Below are 26621 nucleotides of genomic sequence, written 5' to 3' on the forward strand. Positions count from 1 at the left end.
CTGTTTCAGCATGACAATGCCCCCACGCAAAGCAAGGTCCATACAGAAATGCTTTGTCAAGATCGGTGTGGAAGAACTTGACTGGCCTGCACAGAGCCCTGACCTCAACCCCATTGAACACCTTTGGGATGAATTGTAATGCCGACTGCGAGCCAGGCCTAATCGCCCAACATCAGTGCCCAATGCGGAGGGCTCCGTATAGCTCCGCATTGACATGATTGGTTGACGGTAGGTGGGGGCAGGGGGTCAAGTATAAACACAAACTCGCTTCCTTGACAACTTCCTTCACAACAGCTCTGCTCTGCTCCACGAAGCGCAAGAAGTGCCCTGACTTCTGCAGAGGCCGTATCGCAGTAAATGCAGATTTACCATGCAGAGCCTTTTAATCTACACCTGTTGTTTATGAAGCATATGACAAATATAATTAGATTTTCTTATGAGCGGAGGCAGCCCTCCTCTTCCAGCAGGATCAGACAATGTGGTCTAATTAAAAGATGCCTTTGCATGACTTGCTTGGGCTTCGTCACGCCGAGGCGAGCTCTAATTGGGAGAGTTGATTGAGCGGTGGCCCATTTGGAAATGAGCCAAGTTAAAGAGCAGTGATGAATCTCGACAGCAATGGTGTCACAATGTACTCACTGGTTTCAGACATTTTGGGAAGGAGAACAATAGCACTTTTTGGATACTGCGAAGCATGTCTTTCACAAATCTGATAAAATGATACAATTTGATATAATTTGAGAGAGAATTTTGTCAGAGGAAGATGATTCAGATAGTGATTGATTTAGTCAGATGTGTCCCTGTCTTGGCTATTAGCTGATGCTGAAAATAATATAAAAGATAGAGAGAAAATAATGTGTGTGGAGTCCATATCTTTCTCAATTTGGTTATCAAAATTGACCAGCACTGGTGTTTAGACCTGAACTTTCTATACATCGGGTACAAATATGGACGGCATTACTGGTGCCGTTGTTATGAACTGAGCACGTTTTGGTTTGAAGCAGTATATCAGTCTCTTCTGTCCACTTTGTGAAGTCTGATGCATGGCATTGAGATCTTACAACATAGTCTAATTAAAGAGCAGATCTTCGCATCATTTCCTTCACATCAAGGAGGTTCTTTGTGGCGAATTCCTCTAGCTTTGGGTCTAAAATTAGCTGAAAATAAGACTCCTTTTGTTTTTTTACTCTTCTTTGTTCAACAAGTCCTCCCTTTTTTCTTTCTCCTCTGAAGTATCTGTCCAGGGAGATAGTAGACGTCTAGAATCCGAGGAGAACTCGTTTTTTTCTTCTTCATGTTTGTTATTCATTTTTCATCGGCTCATGAAGCTAAGCTAAGCTCTACGTCCTCTAAAGTCTATTTCGGTCTGTGTCTGTCTGGTCCCTTTTTGTTTCACACTTTTTCACATCAAACAGATGGTGTTTGTTTTTTTTGGAGCTGTTTTCTGACTGTGTTTTTTTTCCTCCCGCCCTTCCTCTACCCTTGTTCAAACACTTCACATAACTACTTGAGGCTGACGCTAGCTCATTGGCTTACACAATGGTGCTGCAATTTGTGTTTTTTGTTGACATATTTAGAGGTTCTCGTGTTCTTCATGACTTTACCACGCCATGTTAAAGCGGCAATCAGCAGTAGAAACAACAAAGCGTGCTCCCCACCCCTGTTTTGGTAAAAAGCTAAGGGATTTGGCTGGAGAAATGTAACCACTCTCAAATTCATAGACAGAGCTATGGATGCAAGGACTGACCATCCATGATATCAAAATTATAGTTTTAACCATGTTTTGAGGCTATATAGTGTTTGTTTACATTTACTTTGTTGACAAACATTGGAGTAAAGCAAGTTCATATTTTGGATTATGATCTGGTACAATATTTTGCCAGCAATATAATAGATCAAATGAAACATTTATTAGGCTTGGAGCTTCAGTCAGCCTTGGACACAAATTGATATGTGGGGGATGTTAAGTAGCATGGACTTCACTACTCAAAAATAGAACAGGTATTTCAAGAAACAGCAAGGTCTCGCAACTGAGCCCGATAGATGGACATACACTATTTTAGTTTCTTATCAGTAAAAAATAGGGAAGTATATGAATAAAGAAAGCATTGTGGATGGCAACTTCACATCTGTAAAAGTGTGAGAGCAAAAACACATTACAGAAGGGACATTGTCATCAAAGAGTATTTATATAGTTCAAGGACTGTGGATCAGTAAATACTGCAGCATAAAGTAGCAGCACCTCATTGCAAGAAATAAAACCGTGCCTGTTCATTACCCACAGTAAGTCCATCATAAACACAATAAAACAATGCATCATCATATCAACAACAACTGCTCCCTCCCTCCATCACACTCTCTCACCAGTGGGAAGGCATGGGAGATCTTGCCGTCCGGGGGCAGCTTTGCTCCGAAGCCATAGGCGGGGAACATCTTGTCACTGTCGTAGTCTTGGATGATCTCCCCCACAGCCTTCAGGGCCATGGCGTAGGCATTCATCTGGTAGGGACTCATGTAGTGCAGAGAGGTGGGCTGGGACGGGTTACCTGGAACACAGCAACAAAGCATTAATTGTTTTATTTAACCTTTATTTAGAAAGGGAAGTCATATTGAGAACCAGGCCTCATTTTCAAATGAGCCCTACTACACAACACACAAAACACACACATCAAATACAAAAAAGGTATAGGCCAAACAGGCAACGTTTCACACTATCATACTACTTGTCTTAGGATGCATGTTGAATTCATTGATCTAGATAAGTGATATGCTAGAGTGGATATTGACCTATAGCCACAAGGCTGTGGGTTCAAGTCCATCAGCATCCACCGACAAGTAGCTACACCATTGCAGTATCTAACGTTCATTTGATAGTAAAATATTGCTGGCAACATTTGGCCCTGCTTTGACAACTGTTAGAGTAATATTATTTTGAACAAAGTTTGGGGAAACCTTAGTAGCCTAAAATAAATGCCAAAAAACAACAAACCGTATAAGTGATTCGGCCACACTTACCATTAGACGCTGTGAAATCGATGGCCACTGTAAAGTTGAGTTGCGTCCTTGGGAGACAATGATGAATTACAATGAATAACTCAAACTTTACCAGACAAAAACATAATAAAGACTAGAAAGGACATTGTCTGTTAACACAATGCAAAACAATTTCAGATATGCAAGCTAGGCTGAGCAAGCCATCAACGGCTCATCAACGTTGTTAAGAGTGGCCTCTAATGTTAATGGAGCGTTACAAAGATTGGGCTCACCCTCCCCGGATGAAGTCCACAAACGTGTATTCTGACTCCACTTTAAAGGACAGCAGTGTGACCTTCAGGGGAGGGAGAGAGGGGAGAGAAACAGTGAGAGAGAGAAAGAGAGGGGGGGTATAAGGAGAGGGATATAAGTAGAAACAGGAAGAGAGCAAGGGAAAAAGAGAGAGAGGGAAGAGAAAGTCCCGTGTAGCTCAGTTGGTAGAGCATGGCGGTTGCAAAGCCAGGGTTGTGGGTTCGATTCCCACGGGGGACTAGTATGAAAATGTATGCACTCACTACTGTAAGTCGCTCTGGATAAGAGCGTCTGCTAAATGACTAAAATGTAAAGAGATGGCCAAAGCAAAACCTTTACTGCATATGACATATCACATTGGCAATGAATCCTATCTATAAAACATATGATAAATGGAAATGGGAAAGCTCAACCGGTACTTACTGTCCCTGAATTGATATATTTCTTCTTCTTGCCTTTCTTTTTATGGTTTAGAACCTGGACAAAAAGAGGAAAAATGTGTACATTGATACAGATGTCTCAGAAAAGATGACTGGTTTGATTTCACCACATAGTTTGCTGTGTGAAGGCATGGTATGGAAATAAATTGACTGTATGGAACATGTCATATTCTAAGAGATAGAGGACGGATGAAAAATAACATTATTTTCATAGCGGGGTTATCTAAATGTAGTCGTCAGAATTGGAAAATATGAAGCTTTAATGGGAAAATCACTAAAATGCTCATCTCATTATTAAAGATAAAATATGTTTTCTGAGTAACAGCTGTGTGCTATGTCAAACAGTTTTGTTATATTTCAGTTGTCTGTGATGTACAGTATATCAAGTGTAATTTTGGGATGCAACCTCAAAATTGAATACATTTCAACTCTATATCTGACATGGTACAGGTGTCTTCTTTTTTTTTTAACCCATAACCATGTGTCTGAGCTGTATACTTTTGTTTCAAAGTAGATTTGTTTAAGACCACCAATAAACACTCTGTGTGACCCACTGCAGTAATTTAAGTGTTACCGTTCTTTTTTTACCTCATAGACGTTGAACTGGCTCTGGCCTCTGGAAAATTCTCTGTAGCTGGTGGTGAACTCGCCAATGAAGTCATGACTGTGGGAATAGTTGCGAGAGTAACACCTGCAGCATCTGAAAGAGTATCATACTGAAGGAAACACCAACCCCGTCCCCTCTCTGTAGATCTAAATATCATCACCTAAAGCCAAATAGGACCTGCCCGCTATCAATCTGTGTGTGATATTTAGAGAGGAAGCCTTGTGGGCACATTAGTAACCACCATCAGTGAAGAAGGAGAGAGGGAAAGAGGACAGAGAGATGGAGGCAGTCAACACTCGTATTCGTAAACCCTCTCCCTTCTGATATTACCGCCAACCTTTTAAAGTTCCAATCAGTGAATTATGGTTGTGTGTGCTTACGGTGGAGAGTCCCTCTCATCTCCCCATCCCCATGTCACCGGACTAATAAGGTGATGAAGATTCCCCTCCAGAGAAAGAACGAGGGATGACATTTGAGGGAGATTTGGAGCGTCTGAGGCTGTCTGGAGATTGTAAATTAAATGAATGAGGGAAGAAACAAGGGGGAGGGGAGGAGCGAGAAGAGAGGAGAGAGAGAAAATTACCTTCCATCTCTGTCCCAATCATACACGTCCACCTTGACTGTCCTGGAGAAAGGGAAGATAAGAGAGAACGATGAGAATCGCAGAGAGGGTGTGTGTTTGTGTGCACATGCAAACGTGCATGAGAGAAAAAGTGAAAAAGAGAGAAATGAAAGATAGTATACTACAGAAGCTTGAACAGTAATAACACTGGAAATACACATATACATGTAATGTAACTAAATGTTTGGGAAAGAGAAGGAGAGAGAGGGAGGCAAACACAGTATGTCCCTTGAGAAGTATGAGGTGATGAACAAATAGCCTTAAGGATTTACCCAGTCAAAATTGTCATGTAATTGGAACACATACTACATTGAATTGATTAACAATAGAATATGATTCATTACATTTGCATTTAGCATAAATCAGTAATATTGTGTGATTGTGTGAGGGTGTGTGTGTGCGTGGGTGTGTGTGTTTGTGTGCATGTATGCATGTGTGTGTAATAACCAGAGATAAACAAAACGTTGTGGAACCTCCATGTTGGTCCCAATAACACCAGCGCTGGCCTCTGAGACAATATGGCCGACTGCTGGCATTATTCTGACCACCACAGAGCATCATGGGTACTGTAGTACATCATGCTACAGCAACATTCCATAGTCCTTAGTACTGAGCACAGACAGTGACAAAACATTGGCTACTTAGTCCCACAGCCTTGCCCCTGTATATAGCCTCCCTAATATTATTTGATTTTACTCCTGCTCTTTAATTATTTGTTCTTTTTTACTTATCTATTTTTTACTTAACACTTTTTTTCTTAAAACTGCATTGTTGGTTAAGGGCTTGTAAGTAAGCATTTCACTGTAAGGTCTACACCGGTTGTATTCGGCAAATGTGGCAAATAAAATTTGATTTGATTTGAGTTGTACGGAAGCCATACTGGGAACTCCCCCAGATGTCACACCAAACTCATTCAGCTAACAGAAAAAAATCCCTGGTTTTACTGAATATAGAGTACCTACTACAGTATCCGTAAGTTGCTTTGACTAAAAGCTTCTGCACAATGACCGAATGGAACAGTAAGGACAATGTACAGGAAATCTACAGAAAACCACATGAAACTCCCAAAATACACTGAACAAAAATATAAACGTAAAAGACCCCAGAAATGTTCCATACGCTTAAAAAGCTTATTTCTCTCAAATGTTGTGCGCAAATTTGTTTACATCCCTGTTACTGATAATTTCTCCTTTGCCAAGATAATCCATCTACCTGACAGGTGTGGCATATCAAGAAGCTGATTAAACAGCATGATCATGACACAGGTGCACCTTGTGCTGGGGGACAATAAAAGGCCACTCTAAAATGTGCAGTTTTGTCACTCAACACAATGCCACATATGTCTCAAGCTTTGAGGGAGTGTGCAATTGGCATGCTGACTGCAGGAATCTCCACCAGAGCGGTTGCCATAAGCCCCCTCCAACCTCGTTTTAGAGAATTTGGCAGTACATCCAACTGGCCTCACAACCGCAGACCACGTGTAACCACGCCAGCCCAGGACCTCCCACAGGACCTCCACATGGTTTGAGACCAGCCACCCGGACATCTGATGAAACTGTGGGTTTGCAAAACCGAATAATTTCTGCACCAACTGTTATAAACGGTCTCACGGAAGCTCATCTGCGTGCTCGTCATCCTCACCAGGGTCTTGAACTGACTGCAGTTTGGCGTCATAACCAACTTCAGTGGGCAAATGCTCACCATCTATGGCCACTGGCACGCTGGAGAAGTGTGCTCTTCACGGATTAATCCCGGTTTCAACTGTACCAGGCAGATAGCGTGTATGGCATCGTGTGGGCAAGCGGTTTGTTGATGTCAACGTTGTGAAAAGAGTGCCCCATGGTGGCGGTGGGGTTATGGTATGGGCAGGCATAAGCTACGGACAATGAACAGAATTGCATTTTATCAATGGCAATTTAAATGCACAGAGATACCGTGAAGAGATCCTGAGATCCATTATTGTGCCATTCAGCCGCCGCCATCACCGCATGTTTCAGCATGATAATGCACGGCCCCATGTCACAAGGATCTGCACACAATTTCTGGAAGCTGAACATTTTCCAGTTCTTCCATGGCCTGCTCACTCACCAGACATGTCACCCTATTGAGCATGTTTGGGATGCCCTGGATCGATGTGTACAACAGCGTGTTCCAGTTCCAATATCCAGCAACTTTGAACAGCCATTGAAGAGGAGTGTGACAACATTCCACGGGCCACAATCAACAGCCTGATCAACTCTATGCCAATGAGATGTGTCGCGCTGCATGAGGCAAATGGTCACACCAGATACTGACTGGTTTTCTGATCCACGCCCCTACCTTTTTTAAAGGTATCTGTGACCAACAGATGCATATCTGTATTCCCAGTCATGTGAAATCCATAGATTAGGGCCTAATGAATTTATTAAAATTGACTGATTTCCTTATATGAACTATAACTCAGTAAAATCTTTGAAATTGTTGAATGTTGCGTTTATATGTTTGTTCAGTGTCGCTCATGTGGTCATCCCTTTACCCTGGGTACTAAGTGACCTTTGATCCGTTGACCTTTGATCTCTTGGCTGTCTGTGTCACTCACCTGTCATAGTCTCCATTACAGAGGGCTCGTACGGGGATGGTGAAGGGCTGCCACACAGGGTTCAGAGTATTCTTTACCACCTCCGTCTTATGGCAGATGGTGAACCTACGGTACACAGCACACACAAGGAGCCCTGAATACAGATACTGTACAGGGATGGAACATAGGCCTTAGAAGTATAAACTACAAATACCAAAGAAGATGGTGAACCTACGGAAATAGAATTACCCATAAGGGTGCAATCGAATGGCCGTGGTCTGAGGGGCTTTTCCCCCCGTTCTAGTAATTGTATTTATATGGTCCCCATTTCAACACTGTACACACAAGGACCACTAAGTACAGGGATGAAAAGGCATAGCCCTAGAAGTATAAGCCATAAATACCAAATAAATGAAATTCTTTGTTCTCTCCAAAATACTTGTTGTGACAGATTCATTCATTTGGGTTGAGGCATATATTTGGATCTATATAACAGACAATGAGGGAAGTGAACTCATCTTGACACACACACACACTCACGTTCCGTCTTCATTACTGCGGTAGAAGACCAGGAAGGGGTCTGACTTGCCGAAGAAGTCTTTTTTGTCCAGCTTGTTGGCACACAGCTGCATGGTAGCAATGTCCTGAGAGAAAAGACAAGTCTCAACGTCAAAGCAAGGTGGTGGTTTTAGGTCACCATAGTGACATAAGTAATATAAATGACATATAACTAATATGTCAGCTTAAATTACATATACTGTAACCACAATGTCACTGTTAAACGTCACTATAATGTTGCATTTATATTTTTTTCTGACCAAGTATGTGAAAGTATGGTTCTTGTTTGGGGATGGTTTAGTGGTTGAATTATTGCAACCTTGTAATAAGATAAGGAGTAACTACAAGAGCTTTAAAGGTAAAAGTCGTTAATAAGTATGGTGTGCATATGCAGCTGCAATGCACCTCCGGGACAACACCCATATTCATAATATTTCATGGGGAAACATCTGAGAAAGCAAAAACAACAGACTCATTTGGTTGAGCAAATATCTCCCGAGGAGGAGCAGCCCACCCACATAAATAGAACATTGACTTGAATGGGGATTCCCGTTCTAGTAATTATATTTCTATGAGCCCGACATCCTTTGGAAATCACACCTTTTGGAGATCTGAGTGAGGTGGCAGAATAAACACATTTCATCTGCCTCGCAGCATGCCCCTTCCTCTGTATTTCTGTAATGAACAATATAATGAACTATGTTCTCCATGTCTTAGAGCAGGGCTGACCAACCCTCTTCCTGGAGATCTACTGTCCTGTAGGTTTTCAGTCCAACCTTACTTTAGATTATCTGATTCAGCTAGTTAAGGTCTTGTGGAGCAGCTAATAAGTAGAATCAGGTGTGTTAAATTAGGGTTGGACTGAAAACCCACAGGACGGTAGATCTCCAGGAAGAGGGTTGAGCAGTCCTGTCTTAGAGCAAGGGTCCGCAACCTTTTCTAGCATGAGAGCTACTTTTATTTTAAAGAAACGTCTCGAGCTACTCCTTTTTTCTAACTTTTCTAGCTTTCAAATAGGCACATTCTTCTCTTCTCCCCTGCAGAAAAGTGCCTATTTGAAAGCTAGAAAAAAGGAGTAACTTGAGACATGTTTAATTTTAGCTATCATGCTAGAAAAGGTTGCAGGTCCTAAGTGTAAAAGAGAAATTAGTGCACTGTTTTCTGCCAATACCTGGTCAAATAATGGTTAATAAACAACTAAGGGGGGGGGGCTATCAAATGATGTTCTCATTTTTAATTGTTTTGTGTGTGTGAGAGAGATAGAGACAGACAGAGACAGACAGATAGAGAGAGAGCGAGAGAGAGAGCGAGAGAGCGAGCGAGCGAGAGAGAGACGGCGAGAGAGAGACAGAGAGAGAGACGGCGAGAGAGAGACAGAGAGTAAAAGAGAGAGAGGGACAGAAAGAAAGAGAGGGACAGAAAGAGAGCGAGAGAGAGAGGGCAAGAGAGAGAGAGGGCAAGAGAGAGACAGAAAGAGACAGAGAGAAAAAGAGAGAGAGAGAGGGCAAGAGAGAGAGAGGGCAAGAGAGAGACAGAAAGAGACAGAGAGAAAAAGAGAGAGAGAGAGAAAGAGAGAGAGGGACAGAAAGAGACAGAAAGAAAAAGACAGAAAGAGAGAGAGTGTATTAACGGAACAGAGCGATAGATACAATTATTCATAACTCTGAGGGCAATTGTCAATGTCGTTATTCACAGTTCGGATGTATATTTATTTGAATATTGTCGTCTTCATTTCTTTGTCAGAATGATCATCTTTCAATGGTTGCATCCCAAATGGCACCCTATTCCCAATATAGTGCATTAGTTTTGACCAGGGCCCGTAGTGCTCTCAAAAGTAGTCAAAGGTTTTATATTCCCTATGTTGAATGGATGAGAATATGTGTGTGTGTGTGATGCGTGTGTGATACTGACCCTGCAGTTACTCAGTTCCTCAGCGGTGAATATGATGTTCCCACACTTTTTCCCTGGGATCCCACTGGGGAGAGAGAGAGAGAGAGTTCAGGGGAGGAGGAAAGAAAGAAAAAACGAAGAATGATAGGTACTGGTTTAGGGTCCTGGGTCAGTGTTTTGTGTACCTCATTTGCTTTTTAAATGCTGAATTAATTATATTAGTGTGCCTCTTTGTATGCATTCATGTGTACATTGCATGGAAGGTCAAGACCTTGAGTGAAATAGACACACATACGCAAGCATGCACACACAGGCACGCACATGCACGTACGCATGAACACACACACCTCATGTTGACAGATAGAGGTCAGCCCTGATAGCTTTACTAACTCGCATTCAGACTCCAAATCAACAGGTCTGAGAACAGCCCATCGCTCCACATTGAAACCAGTGGCAGAGGCCTGACCTTAGATCAGATGTTGGGATGACTAAATTATTTTTCATAGAAACAGACAGGGGCAGTTCAGGGAGACTTTCCTCCTCCTCCACACTTTTCTACATTCCAAATGGCACCCTATTCCCTTTACACTGCACTACTTTTGACCAGGGCCGATAGAGCACATAAATAGGGAATAGGGTGCAATTTGGAACACAGCCATTGAAGATAGATGACAGATTTGAGATGAGTCATTTTCACCAGGGGACCCATTACCATTAAATCCAAACAAACTAATTCATTTTAGGGCTGATTGGAGTGTATCAAATGATGTATGAGGAGATCAGGGTAATTGTAATGGAATTAGATTTTAAAAGGAGGCCAGACGGACTGATGTTAAGAGGGGAATACCTATTTAACAAGGGGGCGGCGTTTTCATTTGCTGTGAGCGATGCTTTCAAAATAGCTTAAATAGATGTGTATCAATGATAGAGACAGGAAAAAAGCATTAGGTTTCTCTTCCCAAGAAGAAGATTGGTAGAAGCAAAAACCAAATAAACATTTCACCTAAAATATTATTCACGGGTTGATTCTTATAAGAGAATTACAGATGGTCAAATCCAGCATGTCATAAAATGATTTATTCCATCCAGTAGACATTGCACTAAGGCTGGTAAGCGTGGCTATAGGATGATTAACATTCTCGCTGTGAATTTCAAGGGTGTAATCATAAACACCCGTGCCACAAACACACACCCTGAAGCGCTCACAACAGCCTGAGGTGGTATGCGCACCGGTGACAATTTACCACACACACACAGACACACACGTCTGGTTGACAGCCTCTTCACAAGGCTGTTTATAATGCTTACAATGCCTTTTGAACCTTCTTTACCCCAGCGTTCCATGTACTCAGATCTTCTCTATTCTCCGCTATGCCACTGTGACACACAGATTTCTTGACAAGGGCACACACAGAGCTGGTTGCTGTCAGAAGACACCCTAATACCCTCAGTTCTGGTAAACACACACGTTTGCACGTACACGCACAAACACAGAGACACACACAGAGACAGGCACGTGCAAAGATAGGAGTCTAACTGTGCCGAGCACATGCCCCTTTGCCCTCCCACTCGCCAAGTGCCCTTTTGGGTGGTGATATAATTTTCTGGTGCCCGTTAAAAGCCAAGCTACAGCATTATGAACTAACTATAGACGATGGAATGATTTTTGACTGAGACGTGTACAAAGAGTTACAGTGTTCCATGGCATGAGGAAAGAGTTACAGTGTAATCTAGGCATGAGGAAATAAAAGCATGTACTGTATAACTTCCTCCAGATCAGTGACTGTGTCACGTTGTATAATGATTAGAAGACAGGCGCAGGAATACGTATTGGGTGTTTTACTTACTCCACCCAACACAAGGTACGTCATGGAAAACGACAGGGACGAAGCCCAAAACAGACAAGTAAATATATAACAAAGGGATGTAACCCAAACAAAAGAGCGAGGTGTAACCTCTACACAATACACGGGATGAGACCCGTAATAACAAGAGCACAACACACGGTACTCACGAGACCAACGGACATGGGACAATAATCGACAAGGACAATGGGGACCAGAGGGCACATATATACACATACTAATCAGGGGGAATGGGAACCAGGTGTGCGTAATGAAACAAGACAGTCTGGGGTTGATGGTAATGATCCAGGTCAGTGACGCCTAGAAGGCCGGTGACGTAGACCTCCGGAGCTGGTGAACGGAATGAGCAGCAGTACCGGGGGGATCCGTGACAGACTGAAATAAAATACGACTTTAGCAATATTTATTCGATGATAAAAGCAGGACTGGGCAACCTTCTATACATGCAGCTCAAGGTTTAGGTCAGGGTCAAAGAAGACACCAATGTTTCTGGTCGTAGGCTTTACATTGGTGAACAAATGACCAAGGCTATTTACAATCAGGGTTCTAAAAGGTGGGGGTCAAATAAAACAACCACTGACTCATCCCTTCTTCAGTTCTGAACCCACTGCCCGCAAGTTGTTGAGACATCTTAAAGTTCACTACCGGAAGATAAATCACAATCAGTAAAAAAAAATTCCAACTAGCTAACTAGTAGATTTACATAAATCATCAACATCAATGATCAGCTGATCGCCCACCCTCTTTTCCCGATGTCAATCCTGTCTTTAGGAGGCCCTGTAACTAGCTTGCTTACAATTTGTGATGAATGTGTTGTTGCAGAAATAAATAGGCCCTTATTTCATTTTGGGCTCTGGTCCAAAGTAGTGCACTATATAAGAAATAGCATGCCATTTGGGACATTTTCCATGCAAAACGGCACACTATTCCCAATATAGTGCACTACTGTTGAATTTCAAGTGCACTACTTTACAAGGAGAAGTCGTGCACTATATAGTCCAGGGAATATGGTGCCATTTCAGATGCAGCCACAGTGGAACACACATGCTACAGGCTGTATGGTGTGATTCCACTGGGCACACCACGTCATTTCAACGTGTATAATTGGGTCATATTTGGTTGATACGTTGATCAATGAGATTACAACCTATATTCACCCACTCAAAAAGACAGCCAAAAGTTAGTTGTCACTATGCTTTCAACCATTTAAAAGCACAGCAAAGTTCAAATGGGAATACAACGTCAGATATTTTATTTATTTATACAACAGCTTAATGTGTTATCACTGTGCTTCGTCTAATAGCAGAACCAAATGACCTGGATTGCAGTTGAGATTACATTAAAAGTGCATGGCGCAGTGATCAATGCCATTAGAGATTCTAGGCAGATTATTACAGCAATTGTGAAGTTCTCCGCAGACCTTCTACGACCTAAGCATGCTATTTTGAACATGCATGCTCTATGATTACATAAGAAGTAAATGTATAAAGTGCCTTCAGAAAGTATTCATACCCCTTGACTTATTCCACATTTTGTTGTGTTACAGCCTGAATTCAAAATTGATTAAATATTTTTCTCACCATCTACATTCAATACCCCATAATGACAATTTCAGCAAATGTATTCAAAATTAAATACAGAAATATCTCATTTACACAAGTATTCACACCCCTTATTCAATACCTTCTATAAGCACCTTTGGCAGTGATTACAGCTGTGAGTCTTTCTCAGTAAGTCTCTAAGAGCTTTCCACACCTGGATTGTGTAACATTTGTCCATTATTCTTTTCAAAATTCTTAAAGCTCTGTCAAATTGGTTGTTGATCATTGCTAGACAACCATTTTCAGGTCTTGTCATAGATTTTCAAGTAGATTTAAGTCAAAACTGTAACTCGGCCACTCAGGAACATTCACTGTCTTCTTGGTAAGCAACTCCAGTGTAGATTTGGCCTTGTGTTTTAGGTTATTGTCCTGCTGAAAGGTGAATTAATCTCCCAGTGTCTGGTGAAAAGCAGACTGAACCAGCTTTTCCTCTAGTATTTTGCCTGTGCTTAGCTCCATTCTGTTTCTTTTTTATCCTGGAAAACTACCCAGTCCTTAAAGATTACAAGCGTACCCACAACATGATGCAGCCACCACTGTGCTTAAAAATATGGAAAGTGGTAATCAGTGATGTGTTGTATTGGATTTGCCCCAAATATAACACTTTGTATTCAGGACATAAAGTGTATTTCTTTGACACATTTATAGCAGTATTACTTTAGTGAATTGTTGCAAGCATGTTTTGGAATATGTTTATTCTGTACAGGCTTCCTTCTTTTCACTCTGTCAATTAGGTTAGTATTGTGGAGTAACTTCAATGTTGTTGATCCATCCTCAGTTTTCTCCTATCACAGCCATTAAACTCTGTAACTGTTTTAAAGTCACCATTGGCCTCATGGTGAAATCCCTGAGTTAGGAAGGACACCTGTATCTTTGTAGTGACTGGGTGTATTGCTACACCATCCAAAGTGTAATTAATTACTTCACCATGCTCAAAGGGATATTCAACGTCTGCTCTTTTTATTTCTTACCCATCTAATAATAGGTGCCCTTCTTTGCGAGGCATTGGAAAACCTCCCTGGTCGACTGAGGGACCATACAGATAATTGTATGTGTGGGGTACAGAGATGAGGTAGTCATTCAAAAATAATTTGTAAAAATGTTGTAATAACATAATCTCCACTTTGACATTATGGGGTATTGTGTGTAGGCCAGTGACCCAAAAATCTAAATTTTAATTCAGGCTGTACAACACAACAAAATGTGAAAAAAGTCAAGGGGTGTGAATACTTTCTGAAGGTACTGTAGTTACAGTAACCTCAAAATGTGGCCATGGATGTTGTGAGGGAAAATTTGATTGTCTGAAGAGATAGCCTTGAAATGTACACAGCATCTTCTCTCACTCTGTCTTGGTTCGTGCAGGTGACTGTGACCTCCTCCTCAGACCAATTGGCAGTACACCCAGAACATTGCTCTGGGATCCAAAAGGAGTATCTCAGTTTCAAGGTCCCAACTTTGAGAGAAGAAGCCTTGTGAGGTCAGACACATGCAGAAACCAATGTTAATAATTAATAATTAATAATGTAAATGATGCTTATATGACTTGTTTGTGTAGCAGTATATAAGGACTGAAAGGGAACTCAATTTTCAGAGTTTTCATCAAGCTTGGATTGAGTTTGTGAACCTCTCCGGCCGTGATAATAAAGAGTGATTCATTTACTATTACTTTCAGGTGTCCCTGGTGTTGAATGTCCACCACAATGTGTTGCTCATTTTAAGGTTGAATGTTACATTAGTTTACAAGATAGCCTTAACTTTAGGCTATTTTCTGTATTACAAAAAGTAATATTGAATTGTGCTTGGTTGTCAATGCAACCAAATATCAACATTTACATGTATCTACTGCTTGGATAGTTCCATATGAGCCACTGGCTTAATCCCAGTTTTTTAACTTGTATTTTTGGTTGAATTGGACACGTTAATCCATCATGTAATTTCTTAACTTGTCGACAAATTAATAGGCTATTAATTGTATTCCAAAAGTGATATTAAATTGTGTTTGGTTGTCAACGGAACCAAATATCAACATTTGAAGGAGATTTATGTACTGCCTCGAAAAGTTCCATCTGTGCCACTGACTTAGTCTGGCTTTAATTCCAGTTTGTCTTCAAATTAATAAATTATATGTTGGATTCACGTCTCCATCTCAACCAAAAAGAAATGAAAGAATAGTACTAAATCAAATCAAACTTTAAATGCACTTTAAATCAAGTTTGATTTGATTTAGTCCTATTCTTTAACCTTGATTTTTGGTTGAGATGGAGACGTGAATCCAACATATGAATTATTAATTTGTAGACAAACTGGAATTAAAGCTAGACTAAAGTCAGTGGCACAGATGGAATTATCCAAGCAGAAGACATCTCCTTCAAATGCTGGTATTTGGTTGCGTTGACAACCAAACACAATTAAATATCATAAATATCATAACATCTGAAATCAGTGGTTGAAACCCTACCCACTTGGCACAAACTGGTTGAATCAACGTAGTTTCAACATAATTTGTGAACGTATTGTGACATGGAATCTACGTGGAAAATACATTGGATTTGAAAAAAGTAATCAACTGTTGTTTTGAGGGTGGAATTTCCAACCACAGGATTATGTCATCATTGTAACCAATTTTCAACATAGACAAATCTTGTATAAAATATGTTGAATTTGTACCTTTGAAACAACGTCAGATCTTCAACGTTATATCCACTATCAGAAAAAAAACAATAGGCTGGGCACACCTTCTACTGGAGAGTTGATCTATCTACAGCTATTCATTTGGTCTCCCATCCAGAGTTTTAACCAAGCCCTACTTAGCTATTTATCACTGACTACTACCAATGTGCTATTGTGAGAATGATTATTGAGAGATCACTAAATATATTCATGTTGCTATCGAAGTCATTCCACAGGGTAGGTTTAACAGATCAAATGAAATGTAACCATACTTTATAAGTCATATATCATCAATGATACTATTTAGGCTTATATAGCATTTGCAAGGTCATTAACAGCATTTGTTTCAATTTATTTTGGTTTGAGTGTGTTGTATGTACAGTATTAGTTTGACCTGTACATTAAAAACCATTGCACTTACTCAGAGAAACAATGCTTACACACTGTATCATATGCCCTGGATGAGTTGTTGCCATGGTGACATATGATTGGTAATAATAGCCAGATCTGGAAAGTTCCATAGACACCAAGCCTTCAGATTTGTGCATTGCAACTCACATGTACCACCTCACCTGTATGAGTTTTTGTTATTGTTAAGGTATGGCATTTAAGATGAGTGTATAGGGCTTGGTCTAAGGTGTATTAAGATAAGGAATAGACATTAGAATTAGAGGCTGCTATTTGCTTTTATTGCCCAATTCATCACTATGTGATGTAGCTACACGTTACACTGCATGTCTATGTCAAGAACACATTTTTGTCAAAGAAGTCAGCTGGACATCACTCAAAAGGTGTCACAATATAAGTCTCTCTTGCCAAGAATGTTGAATAAAATGAGGAGGTCCACACTACGTAAACATGAATGTCACATGAACATGACTGTAGTGCTGCCAACTCTCAAGCACTGGGCGTGAGACACATGCATTTGACCCTCTTCACACGCTCACGCGCCACACCTCTTATTTCTCAGGCATAAATAAAAGTAGGCCTACTGCTTTGATTTTGTAATTAATCCAGTTAATTATTCAGTGCGTTAACTTTTCAACTGTGCCTCCAAATAGTTTTGAAATCGGAGCATATGCGTCTGCAATTCTACATCACAAGCATTGTAACCACAGCAGCTTCACCCGGGAGATGCATAATTTTTCTGCCACCGCACTGTGAACCACGGCATATTGAAGCTTGTGATTGGTTTAGTAAGGGTTGGATGCACGTTTGTAAAGAAACGCCTCTCACAATTAGAGTGGAGTGCAGCAATGGCAGACTGGACCCCCAGTGTCCGGTCTGGAGCGTGAAGTCACGAGCTCTGCTGGTCGGCTACTGCGTAGCAACCTAGCGGTACCAAAAGCCCTGGTTTTCCTAGAAAGCCTATGTAAATTACGATCGCCAGAAGGGCCAAACAATTTTTTTTAGATAGCCGTTTTGGCCTCTAAAATGTGTTTAGAATCAACTTTGAACCCCACAGTGAATTATTTTAAAGATTGCTACAAATCAAGATATTTAATGAAATAGTGATCCTAATGACTACTACATTTGTCATCACACAGGACCACGTGCTGACACAGACCAATTATGGGCCGGCAGGCTCCGAGCCGGTTGACTCTCTCAGGCAGGATGAAAATGACTAAAACGACCATGATCCTTTGTTAGTTACGGCTACTTTCACCATGATCCCTAGCGATTTCTTGGTGCCAATCAGCCCCATTCAGCAATATGGCCCGCTTCAAAGTAAAATATACTCAACAAAAATATAAACATAACATGTAAAGTTTTGGTCCCATGTTTAATGAGCTGAAATAAAAGATCCCAAAAATCTTCCATACGCACAAAAAGTTTATTTCTCTCAAATTATGTGCAAAAATTTGCTTACATCCTGTTAGTGAGTATTTATCCTTTGCCAAGATAATCCATCCATCTGACAGGTGTGGCATATCAACAAGCTGATAAACAGCATGATCATTACACAGGTGCACCTTGTGCTGGGGACAATAAAACGCCACTCTAAAATGTGCAGTTTTGTCACTCAACACATTGCCACAGATGTCACAAGTTTTGAGGGAGCGTGCAATTGGCATGCTGACTGCAGGAATGTCCACGAGAGCTGTTACGTCGTTTTAGAGAATTTGGCAGTACGTCCAGCCGGCCTCACAACCGCATGTACAGTGGGGGAAAAAAGTATTTAGTCAGCCACCAACTGTAATTTTCATCATAGGTACACGTCAACTATGACAGACAAATTGAGAACCTTTTTTCCAGAAAATCACATTGTAGGATTTTTTATGAATTTATTTGCAAATTATGGTGGAAAATAAGTGTTTGGTCACCTACAAACAAGCAAGATTTCTGGCTCTCACAGACCTGTAACTTCTTCTTTAAGAGGCTCCTCTGTCCTCCACTCGTTACCTGTATTAATGGCACCTGTTTGAACTTGTTATCAGTATAAAAGACACCTGTCCACAACCTCAAACAGTCACACTCCAAACTCCACTATGGCCAAGACCAAAGAGCTGTCAAAGGACACCAGAAACAAAATTGTAGACCTGCACCAGGCTGGGAAGACTGAATCTGCAATAGGTAAGCAGCTTGGTTTGAAGAAATCAACTGTGGGAGCAATTATTAGGAAATGGAAGACATACAAGACCACTGATAATCTCCCTCGATCTGGGGCTCCACGCAAGATCTCACCCCGTGGGGTCAAAATGATCACAAGAACGGTGAGCAAAAATCCCAGAACCACACGGGGGGACCTAGTGAATGACCTGCAGAGAGCTGGGACCAAAGTAACAAAGCCTACCATCAGTAACACACTACGCCGCCAGGGACTCAAATCCTGCAGTGCCAGACGTGTCCCCCTGCTTAAGCCAGTACATGTCCAGGCCCGTCTGAAGTTTGCTAGAGTGCATTTGGATGATCCAGAAGAGGATTGGGAGAATGTCATATGGTCAGATGAAACCAAAATATAACTTTTTGGTAAAAACTCAACTCGTCGTGTTTGGAGGACAAAGAATGCTGAGTTGCATCCAAAGAACACCATACCTACTGTGAAGCATGGGGGTGGAAACATCATGCTTTGTGGCTGTTTTTCTGCAAAGGGACCAGGACGACTGATCCGTGTAAAGGAAAGAATGAATGGGGCCATGTATCGTGAGATTTTGAGTGAAAACCTCCTTCCATCAGCAAGGGCATTGCAGATGAAACGTGGCTGGGTCTTTCAGCATGACAATGATCCCAAACACACCGCCCGGGCAACGAAGGAGTGGCTTCGTAAGAAGCATTTCAAGGTCCTGGAGTGGCCTAGCCAGTCTCCAGATCTCAACCCCATAGAAAATCTTTGGAGGGAGTTGAAAGTCCGTGTTGCCCAGCGACAGCCCCAAAACATCACTGCTCTAGAGGAGATCTGCATGGAGGAATGGGCCAAAATACCAGCAACAGTGTGTGAAAACCTTGTGAAGACTTACAGAAAACGTTTGACCTGTGTCATTGCCAACAAAGGGTATATAACAAAGTATTGAGAAACTTTTGTTATTGACCAAATACTTATTTTCCACCATAATTTGCAAATAAATTCATTAAAAATCCTACAATGTGATTTTCTGGATTTTTTTTCTCCTAATTTTGTCTGTCATAGTTGACGTGTACCTATGATGAAAATTACAGGCCTCTCTCATCTTTTTAAGTGGGAGAACTTGCACAATTGGTGGTTGACTAAATACTTTTTTTCCCCACTGTATGGCATCGTGTGGGCGAGCGGTTTGCTGAACAGAGTGCCCCATGGTGGCAGTGGGGTTATGGTATGGGCAGGCATAAGCTACAGAAACAATTGCATTTTACCGATGGCAATTTGAATGCCCAGAGATACCGTGACGAGATCCTGAGGCCCATTGTCGTGCCATTCATCCGCCGCCATCAACTAATGTTTCAGCATGATAATGCACAGCCCCATGTCGCAAGGATCTTTACACAATTCCTGGAAGCTGAAAATGTCCCCGTTTTTCCATGGCCTGCAAACTCACCAGACATGTCACCCGTTGAGAATGTTTGGGATGCTCTGGATCGACATGTACGACAGCGTGTTCCAGTTCCCACCAATATCCAGCAACTTCACACAGCCATTGAAAAGGAGTGGGACAACATTCCACAGGCCACAATCAACAGCCTGATCAACTCTATGCGAAGGAGATGTGTCGCACTGCATGAGGCAATTGGTGGCCACACCAGATACTGACTGGCCATCGGGAGTTTTCCATAGGAATAGGTGGACGACGTCAGCGCTATCACTATCTTTTGTTTTTAATGTTGATGGACTGGACAGGCACGTTCGTTTTCTGCTGATCAAAGTTGATTAACTCAATTGCCAAAAGAGCAGCACGGCAACTTGTAGTGGTTTTTTGTACACATAATTGTCAACAAATTAATTTGCTGTCACTACTGTCCCTGTTACAGAATGTGACAGCATGTGATAATATAGCCTAGTTATTTAATCCACCACTTGCATCAGCCTCAGATCCATAGGCTTCATTATTCACCTTGTTTGGTCATTGGCAATTTAGCACTAGGTTCATTAGGCTGTAACAACGAAAAAGCAGCATTCAGCAGGAATTTTGCTTAAATTATTTGTCTCACTGTATTATATACATTATTTTGCCCAAAACGATTGTGAACCCTAATGTGTAACTGTGGGTAATCTATTTGGTCTTTCACAATAGCTGATGTAAGTCATTAGAACAATTCCCATTCCCTACAATGGGCTAAAAATATAGACTAATTAGTGTGGTTATCTCAGCAAGAACACTCCAGTTATTCCCCATACTTTTATTATTTCACTTCTTACCAATGTTGCTGGTGTAATTAGGCTATTTGAAAAATGATATGCCAAATACATTTTTTGTGATTTTATTTTAAAAGGTTCAGTGAGAGCTATGCATTTTTGTAAGCATTTATGGACAGTGTTGAATATAGGGTAAGTCATGAGAATAGGCTATATGGAAATACCCCTTGCCTCAAATATCTTGTATTGTCATTTTAGTATTGTGCACAAGCTGCTAGACAGAAACAGTAGGCATAAATGCAAATGATCTTGCCTATGCAGAGTACTATGATGGCAAGGTATTGCAAATCAGCCTCCACCACCTGAAGATTGATATTCATTAGATGTTTCTTGAATGTGGGGTAATTTGTAGAAATCAAATGTCACATGAACATATTCAAACCCCCAGTATTTGGGAAACATAGATCAGGGGTGGGCGTGCAACCCTCTTGGAGACCTACCTCTAGGCACGATTTTCTATGGTCCTATTTAAAAGGGATAGTTCACCCAAATTAATGACATATTTACATGTTGGTTTCTTATGGACAAGGAGAGACTGCAATTCATCCTAATGTTAGCCACTGCCACCAACCGTTAATATGAGCATTTTCGAAACAAAAAACAACGTAACTCAATGTCCCCCAGTTAGCATACTCTAAATGTCATGCCCAAATAATCTCAAAGTAACTTCAAACCAAGTCGTCGAGGTTTGAGTGTGTATTAAACTTTAAAAGAATCCTGAATATATCTGACCTGTGATTTTTTTCCACCCTGGTCATGGGCCTTAGCAATGTGAAAATATGTAGAATGGCAGGAATTGAGCTTTAAAACTTTTTTCCTGGGGAGGCACTCCCAGACCCCCACGGGTAGGGGTGAAGCCAATAACATTCACAATAGGAAATCTCACTCCAAGCTACAGTATCTTCAAAAAGCCCTGTGGCTGACAACTGAGGGAGTTTCGCCTGACTTCCTAATATACACTGCTCAAAAAAATAAAGGGAACACTTAAACAACACATCCTAGATCTGAATGAATGAAATAATCTTATTAAATACTTTTTCCTTTACATAGTTGAATGTGCTGACAACAAAATCACACAAAAAGTATCAATGGAAATCAAATGTATCAACCCATGGAGGTCTGGATTTGGAGTCACCCTCAAAATGAAAGTGGAAAACCACACTACAGGCTGATCCAACTTTGATGTAATGTCCTTAAAACAAGTCAAAATGAGGCTCAGTAGTGTGTGTGGCCTCCACGTGCCTGTATGACCTCCCTACAACGCCTGGGCATGCTCCTGATGAGGTGGCGGATGGTCTCCTGAGGGATCTCCTCCCAGACCTGGACTAAAGCATCCGCCAACTCCTGGACAGTCTGTGGTGCAATGTGGCGTTGGTGGATGGAGCGAGACATGATGTCCCAGATGTGCTCAATTGGATTCAGGTCTGGGGAACGGGCGGGCCAGTCCATAGCATCAATGCCTTCCTCTTGCAGGAACTGCTGACACACTCCAGCCACATGAGGTCTAGCATTGTCTTGCATTAGGAGGAACCCAGGGCCAACCGCACCAGCATATGGTCTCACAAGGGGTCTGAGGATCTCATCTCGGTACCTAATGGCAGTCAGGCTACCTCTGGCGAGCACATGGAGGGCTGTGCGGCCCCCCAAAGAAATGCCTCCCCACACCATGACTGATCCACCGCAAAACCGGTCATGCTGGAGGATGTTGCAGGCAGCAGAACGTTCTCCACGGCGTCTCCAGACTCTGTCACGTCTGTCACATGTGCTCAGTGTGAACCTGCTTTCATCTGTGAAGAGCACAGGGCGCCAGTGGCGAATTTGCCAATCTTGGTGTTCTCTGGCAAATGCCAAACGTCCTGCACGGTGTTGGGCTGTAAACACAACCCCCACCTGTGGACGTCGGGCCCTCATACCACCCTCATGGAGTCTGTTTCTGACCGTTTGAGCAGACACATGCACATTTGTGGCCTGCTGGAGGTCATTTTGCAGGGCTCTGGCAGTGCTCCTCCTGCTCCTCCTTGCACAAAGGCGGAGGTAGCGGCCCTGCTGCTGGGTTGTTGCCCTCCTACGGCCTCCTCCACATCTCCTGATGTACTGGCCTGTCTCCTGGTAGCGCCTCCATGCTCTGGACACTACGCTGACAGACACAGCAAACCTTCATGCCACAGCTCGCATTGATGTGCCATCCTGGATGAGCTGCACTACCTGAGCCACTTGTGTGGGTTGTAGACTCCGTCTCATGCTACGACTAGAGTGAAAGCACCGCCAGCATTCAAAAGTGACCAAAACATCAGCCAGGAAGCATAGGAACTGAGAAGTGGTCTGTGGTCACCACCTGCAGAACCACTTCTTTATTGGGGGTGTCTTGCTAATTGCCTATAATTTCCACCTGTTGTCTATTCCATTTGCACAACAGCATGTGAAATGTATTGTCAATCAGTGTTGCTTCCTAAGTGGACAGTTTGATTTCACAGAAGTGTGATTGACTTGGAGTTACATTGTGTTGTTTAAGTGTTCCCTTAATTTTTTTGAGCAGTGTAGATGCCATAGCCAGATGCTTTGTCAAATTACTGTCCAGCACCATCTTTGTCAACCTGCCATGTAATGAATCAACAATTACATACTTCTGCACTCTATAATTTTCTGTTGGAGAAACTTCAGTACATCGCCCATTGCACTGAGTAAGAGACGGTCAGTGATAGAAGCGTTCATTTCTTTGATCTCGATAACTTCACAATACCTTCTGACACTACTTCCCCAATCCTCTGACCTTGTCTTGAAAAGGTCTCCACTCAAAGTAGTCCCGGAATGTTTGAAATCGAGTGAAACCAGACGAAACTCTTAAAATAATATTATTTGGGGTCTTCGCAGGGGCATAGCTATACCACAGGAGAGAAGCTCTTTGCAATTCTACTTGTGACGTGGCTGCCTACTCTCCACAGTAGAGAGATCTATCATGGGCATGATGAAAAGGGGAGGTGGGGAGGGAAATTGAGGAATGGCAGGGATGGAGGGAGGAGCGATATCCCACAAAGGGGGTCTCCCATGGGGCCCCTGCATACGGAGGCGAGTGTTCATTTTGAATACAAGGAGGGGGGACGCTGGTGGTGTGACAAGCTCGGCCCCTGTTCTACACCCCAACCCCTCACCACACCACCCCCGTCCCTCGCCAGTCCGTCACCCGCTGATGGGGATGACAGGGCGACAGGGCGAGTAACAGCAGGAGCAGCTCATTCAATTACCCGGCCCTCTGATGAAAAGCATTCATGTCATGTTCACCAGAGATGGTGAGAGAAACAGAGAGAAATAAAGAAGATATGAAGGACGACCCAGAAAAGAGATTCAATAAAAAGTATTATCCGTTCTGTTTGGTCCCTTAGTTCACTCAAATTAGGGCCTTTACCTGACAGAAACATCTCTCCCCCTCTTTCTCTCTGCTTCTCTCTTCCTCTTTCTCTCCCCCTCTCTTTATCTCCCACAACAGCAATCAAGTAAAGAGCAGCCCACCACTGCCAAGCTCTCCAAGATGCGTGTGCAGTTAGTGTTCACATTCCAGAGAGGGAGACAAGACAGTGCCCCCGGGCTACACTATCCTCCTCACTCTAACCTATGAATGAATGGAAAAGTGCTACTTTGGGTTTAAATTCAATCTTGCCGAGCTTGTCCGAATGGGATAATTTTTTATCAGCAGACGGTGCATTCAGAGAACTTGGACACACCACTAAGATGAGAGACAACCGAAAGACAATATAAGTGCATCGTACAAGAGTGTCTTACAAGATCATAGGCCAGAAATGGAAATGTAATTGCCTTAAAGTACATTTCATATATAACAGTGGAATTGGAAGTCGACGAGATTGAGATTGTTCTTTGAATACATAATTCAACGCCAAACCATGGCAAGCACATTTAATTCAGGGAGTAAGGTATGAGGCGACACTGAAGGACACACACTTCTGGTGAGGTGCACGGAGGCTTAGGGAGGGACGTTAGGATGTGAGATAAAGAAGTACCCTTCTTCAGCAGGGTCTGCTGGGAGCACCTAATGAGAGATAAAACATGTACGTTGGCCTTTTGGAGAAAAGGAGGGCGATTCATTATGCATGTTTGTTTGCTTGGGCCTCCTTTCCCCACGTGTGAAACGTAATGAGAAATTTAACAGAGAGAGTGAGAGTGGAAAAGGGCTTTTAATTGGGGAAGAGGGGATTGTGGGTATGGGGCTCTTTTCGTTTATTTCAGAGAGTGTTTCGAGATTAACAGAAATGAAGGACAAAAAGAAAGCACACTTTATTTTACAGTCCTGATATGTTAAATGTGAAATGTATTAATTAACGTTTGGGAAGAATCCATAATCATCCATTTTTAGCGATATTTTGAATCTGGTAAAATGGGTTGCTATATTTGACAGAATCTCTGCATAGTACACCCATGATGACTTATGAATCTACTGTATAGACTTCATTGGATCCAAATTCAAGACACATGGTACCATGGTGCAAATCTGCCACCATGGCACTGTACATTTGTATTTGTGTTTTAAATAAAATATGTATACACTGTATCACAACCTCTGCTATCTAAACTTCGGTAAGTAGAGGCTGAATATCAGTCAAGAAAAGGAGCTCATTGATGACTTTTCCCCAACACTTACCGTCCCAGCCATGCTTATTACCATCATTACACACAGAAATATCTAAAGGCAACTCCCTAAAGTAAAGATGAACATCGAGTTGGGGGTATTTCGGGTGGGTAAAAACTAGAGGGAAAGCCGTACAGAAATGTACGTCACGAAGCTGGAAGATCGTTTACAATGAGAGCACACTTCAAGCTTCTGAATGGAGCACTCCCTTAGCAGTCTTTTCAAGAATTTTGAGAGCTTCGGACTATATGGTTCTATCTGCACTTTTGTCAAAATTGAGTTATTGACGCAGCCTTGTTCTGTTCAATGTTCTCTACCTTATATAGTACTCTAAATACCCCAATTGATGTTGTTTAGTAAAAAATTACTGACACCATTCAAACCAATGAGGGTTCAGAACTTCAAAGTCAATTGTCTCACAATCATCGTTTTGCAGCTATAACCTTATAATCCCAAATTCTCAATTTATCGACTACATTTTATCACTATGTCAATTAAGAGTCAATAATGAATAATGTCTAGTACGGAGGTACAACCTTTGTCCCCTGACCTCCCTAGTTCTAACAGACAGGGGGCTGAGTGTGTGTGTATTTGTGTGTATGTGTGTGTGTGTTGGGGTAGGGGACACCGGGGTTGGTTGTCACAGCGCAAATTACTAAATGGCGCTGTGTAATATTTTTACGATTAAAATGTGTGAATTCTTTGAAAGAACTCAACCACCTGGTCAAATCATGTCAGCATGACAAAACATTGAGGTGAGGGGAATTTGTGTGTTTTTCATTGGTTCATTTTCTATTGTGGAGTATCCATGAACAATTATGTTTGTTGAAAAGAGGAAAGGGAGAGCTATATTTCAAACCTATTTCGGAGTTCCGGAGGTCAAGCCATGTGGTAACAAGGCAACAGTAAAAATGCCAGCCGCCATGATTGATGCAGGGCCAATTAGTGACAATTACTCAAATTTATGTTGCGTGGATTAATGAGAGAGAGAAAAAAACAATCAAGTATTTTTGCCCTCACTGGAAATCCATGGGCGTTGCTTATAGTTCCCTATTGGAA

At 41.9% G+C, this 26621-nt stretch overlaps 1 protein-coding gene across 1 annotated transcript in view; it reads right to left on the minus strand.

Annotated features, from left to right (window-relative positions):
- Nucleotides 1-26621, minus strand: part of LOC311138270 (copine-9-like) — a gene marked incomplete at both ends in the record, with an annotated part of 142723 nt that overhangs the window by 19446 nt on the left and 96656 nt on the right. The window contains 9 exons of the mRNA XM_084172953.1: nucleotides 2365-2546; nucleotides 3016-3062; nucleotides 3267-3328; nucleotides 3709-3762; nucleotides 4314-4425; nucleotides 4916-4957; nucleotides 7533-7637; nucleotides 8052-8155; nucleotides 9981-10044. Coding sequence (XP_084029079.1) covers nucleotides 2365-2546; nucleotides 3016-3062; nucleotides 3267-3328; nucleotides 3709-3762; nucleotides 4314-4425; nucleotides 4916-4957; nucleotides 7533-7637; nucleotides 8052-8155; nucleotides 9981-10044 — 772 coding nt within the window. The remainder of the gene's footprint in view (nucleotides 1-2364; nucleotides 2547-3015; nucleotides 3063-3266; nucleotides 3329-3708; nucleotides 3763-4313; nucleotides 4426-4915; nucleotides 4958-7532; nucleotides 7638-8051; nucleotides 8156-9980; nucleotides 10045-26621) is intronic.

Source organism: Coregonus lavaretus (assembly GCF_964263955.1).
Source record: "Coregonus lavaretus genome assembly, chromosome: 12".
Taxonomy (NCBI): domain Eukaryota; kingdom Metazoa; phylum Chordata; class Actinopteri; order Salmoniformes; family Salmonidae; genus Coregonus; species Coregonus lavaretus.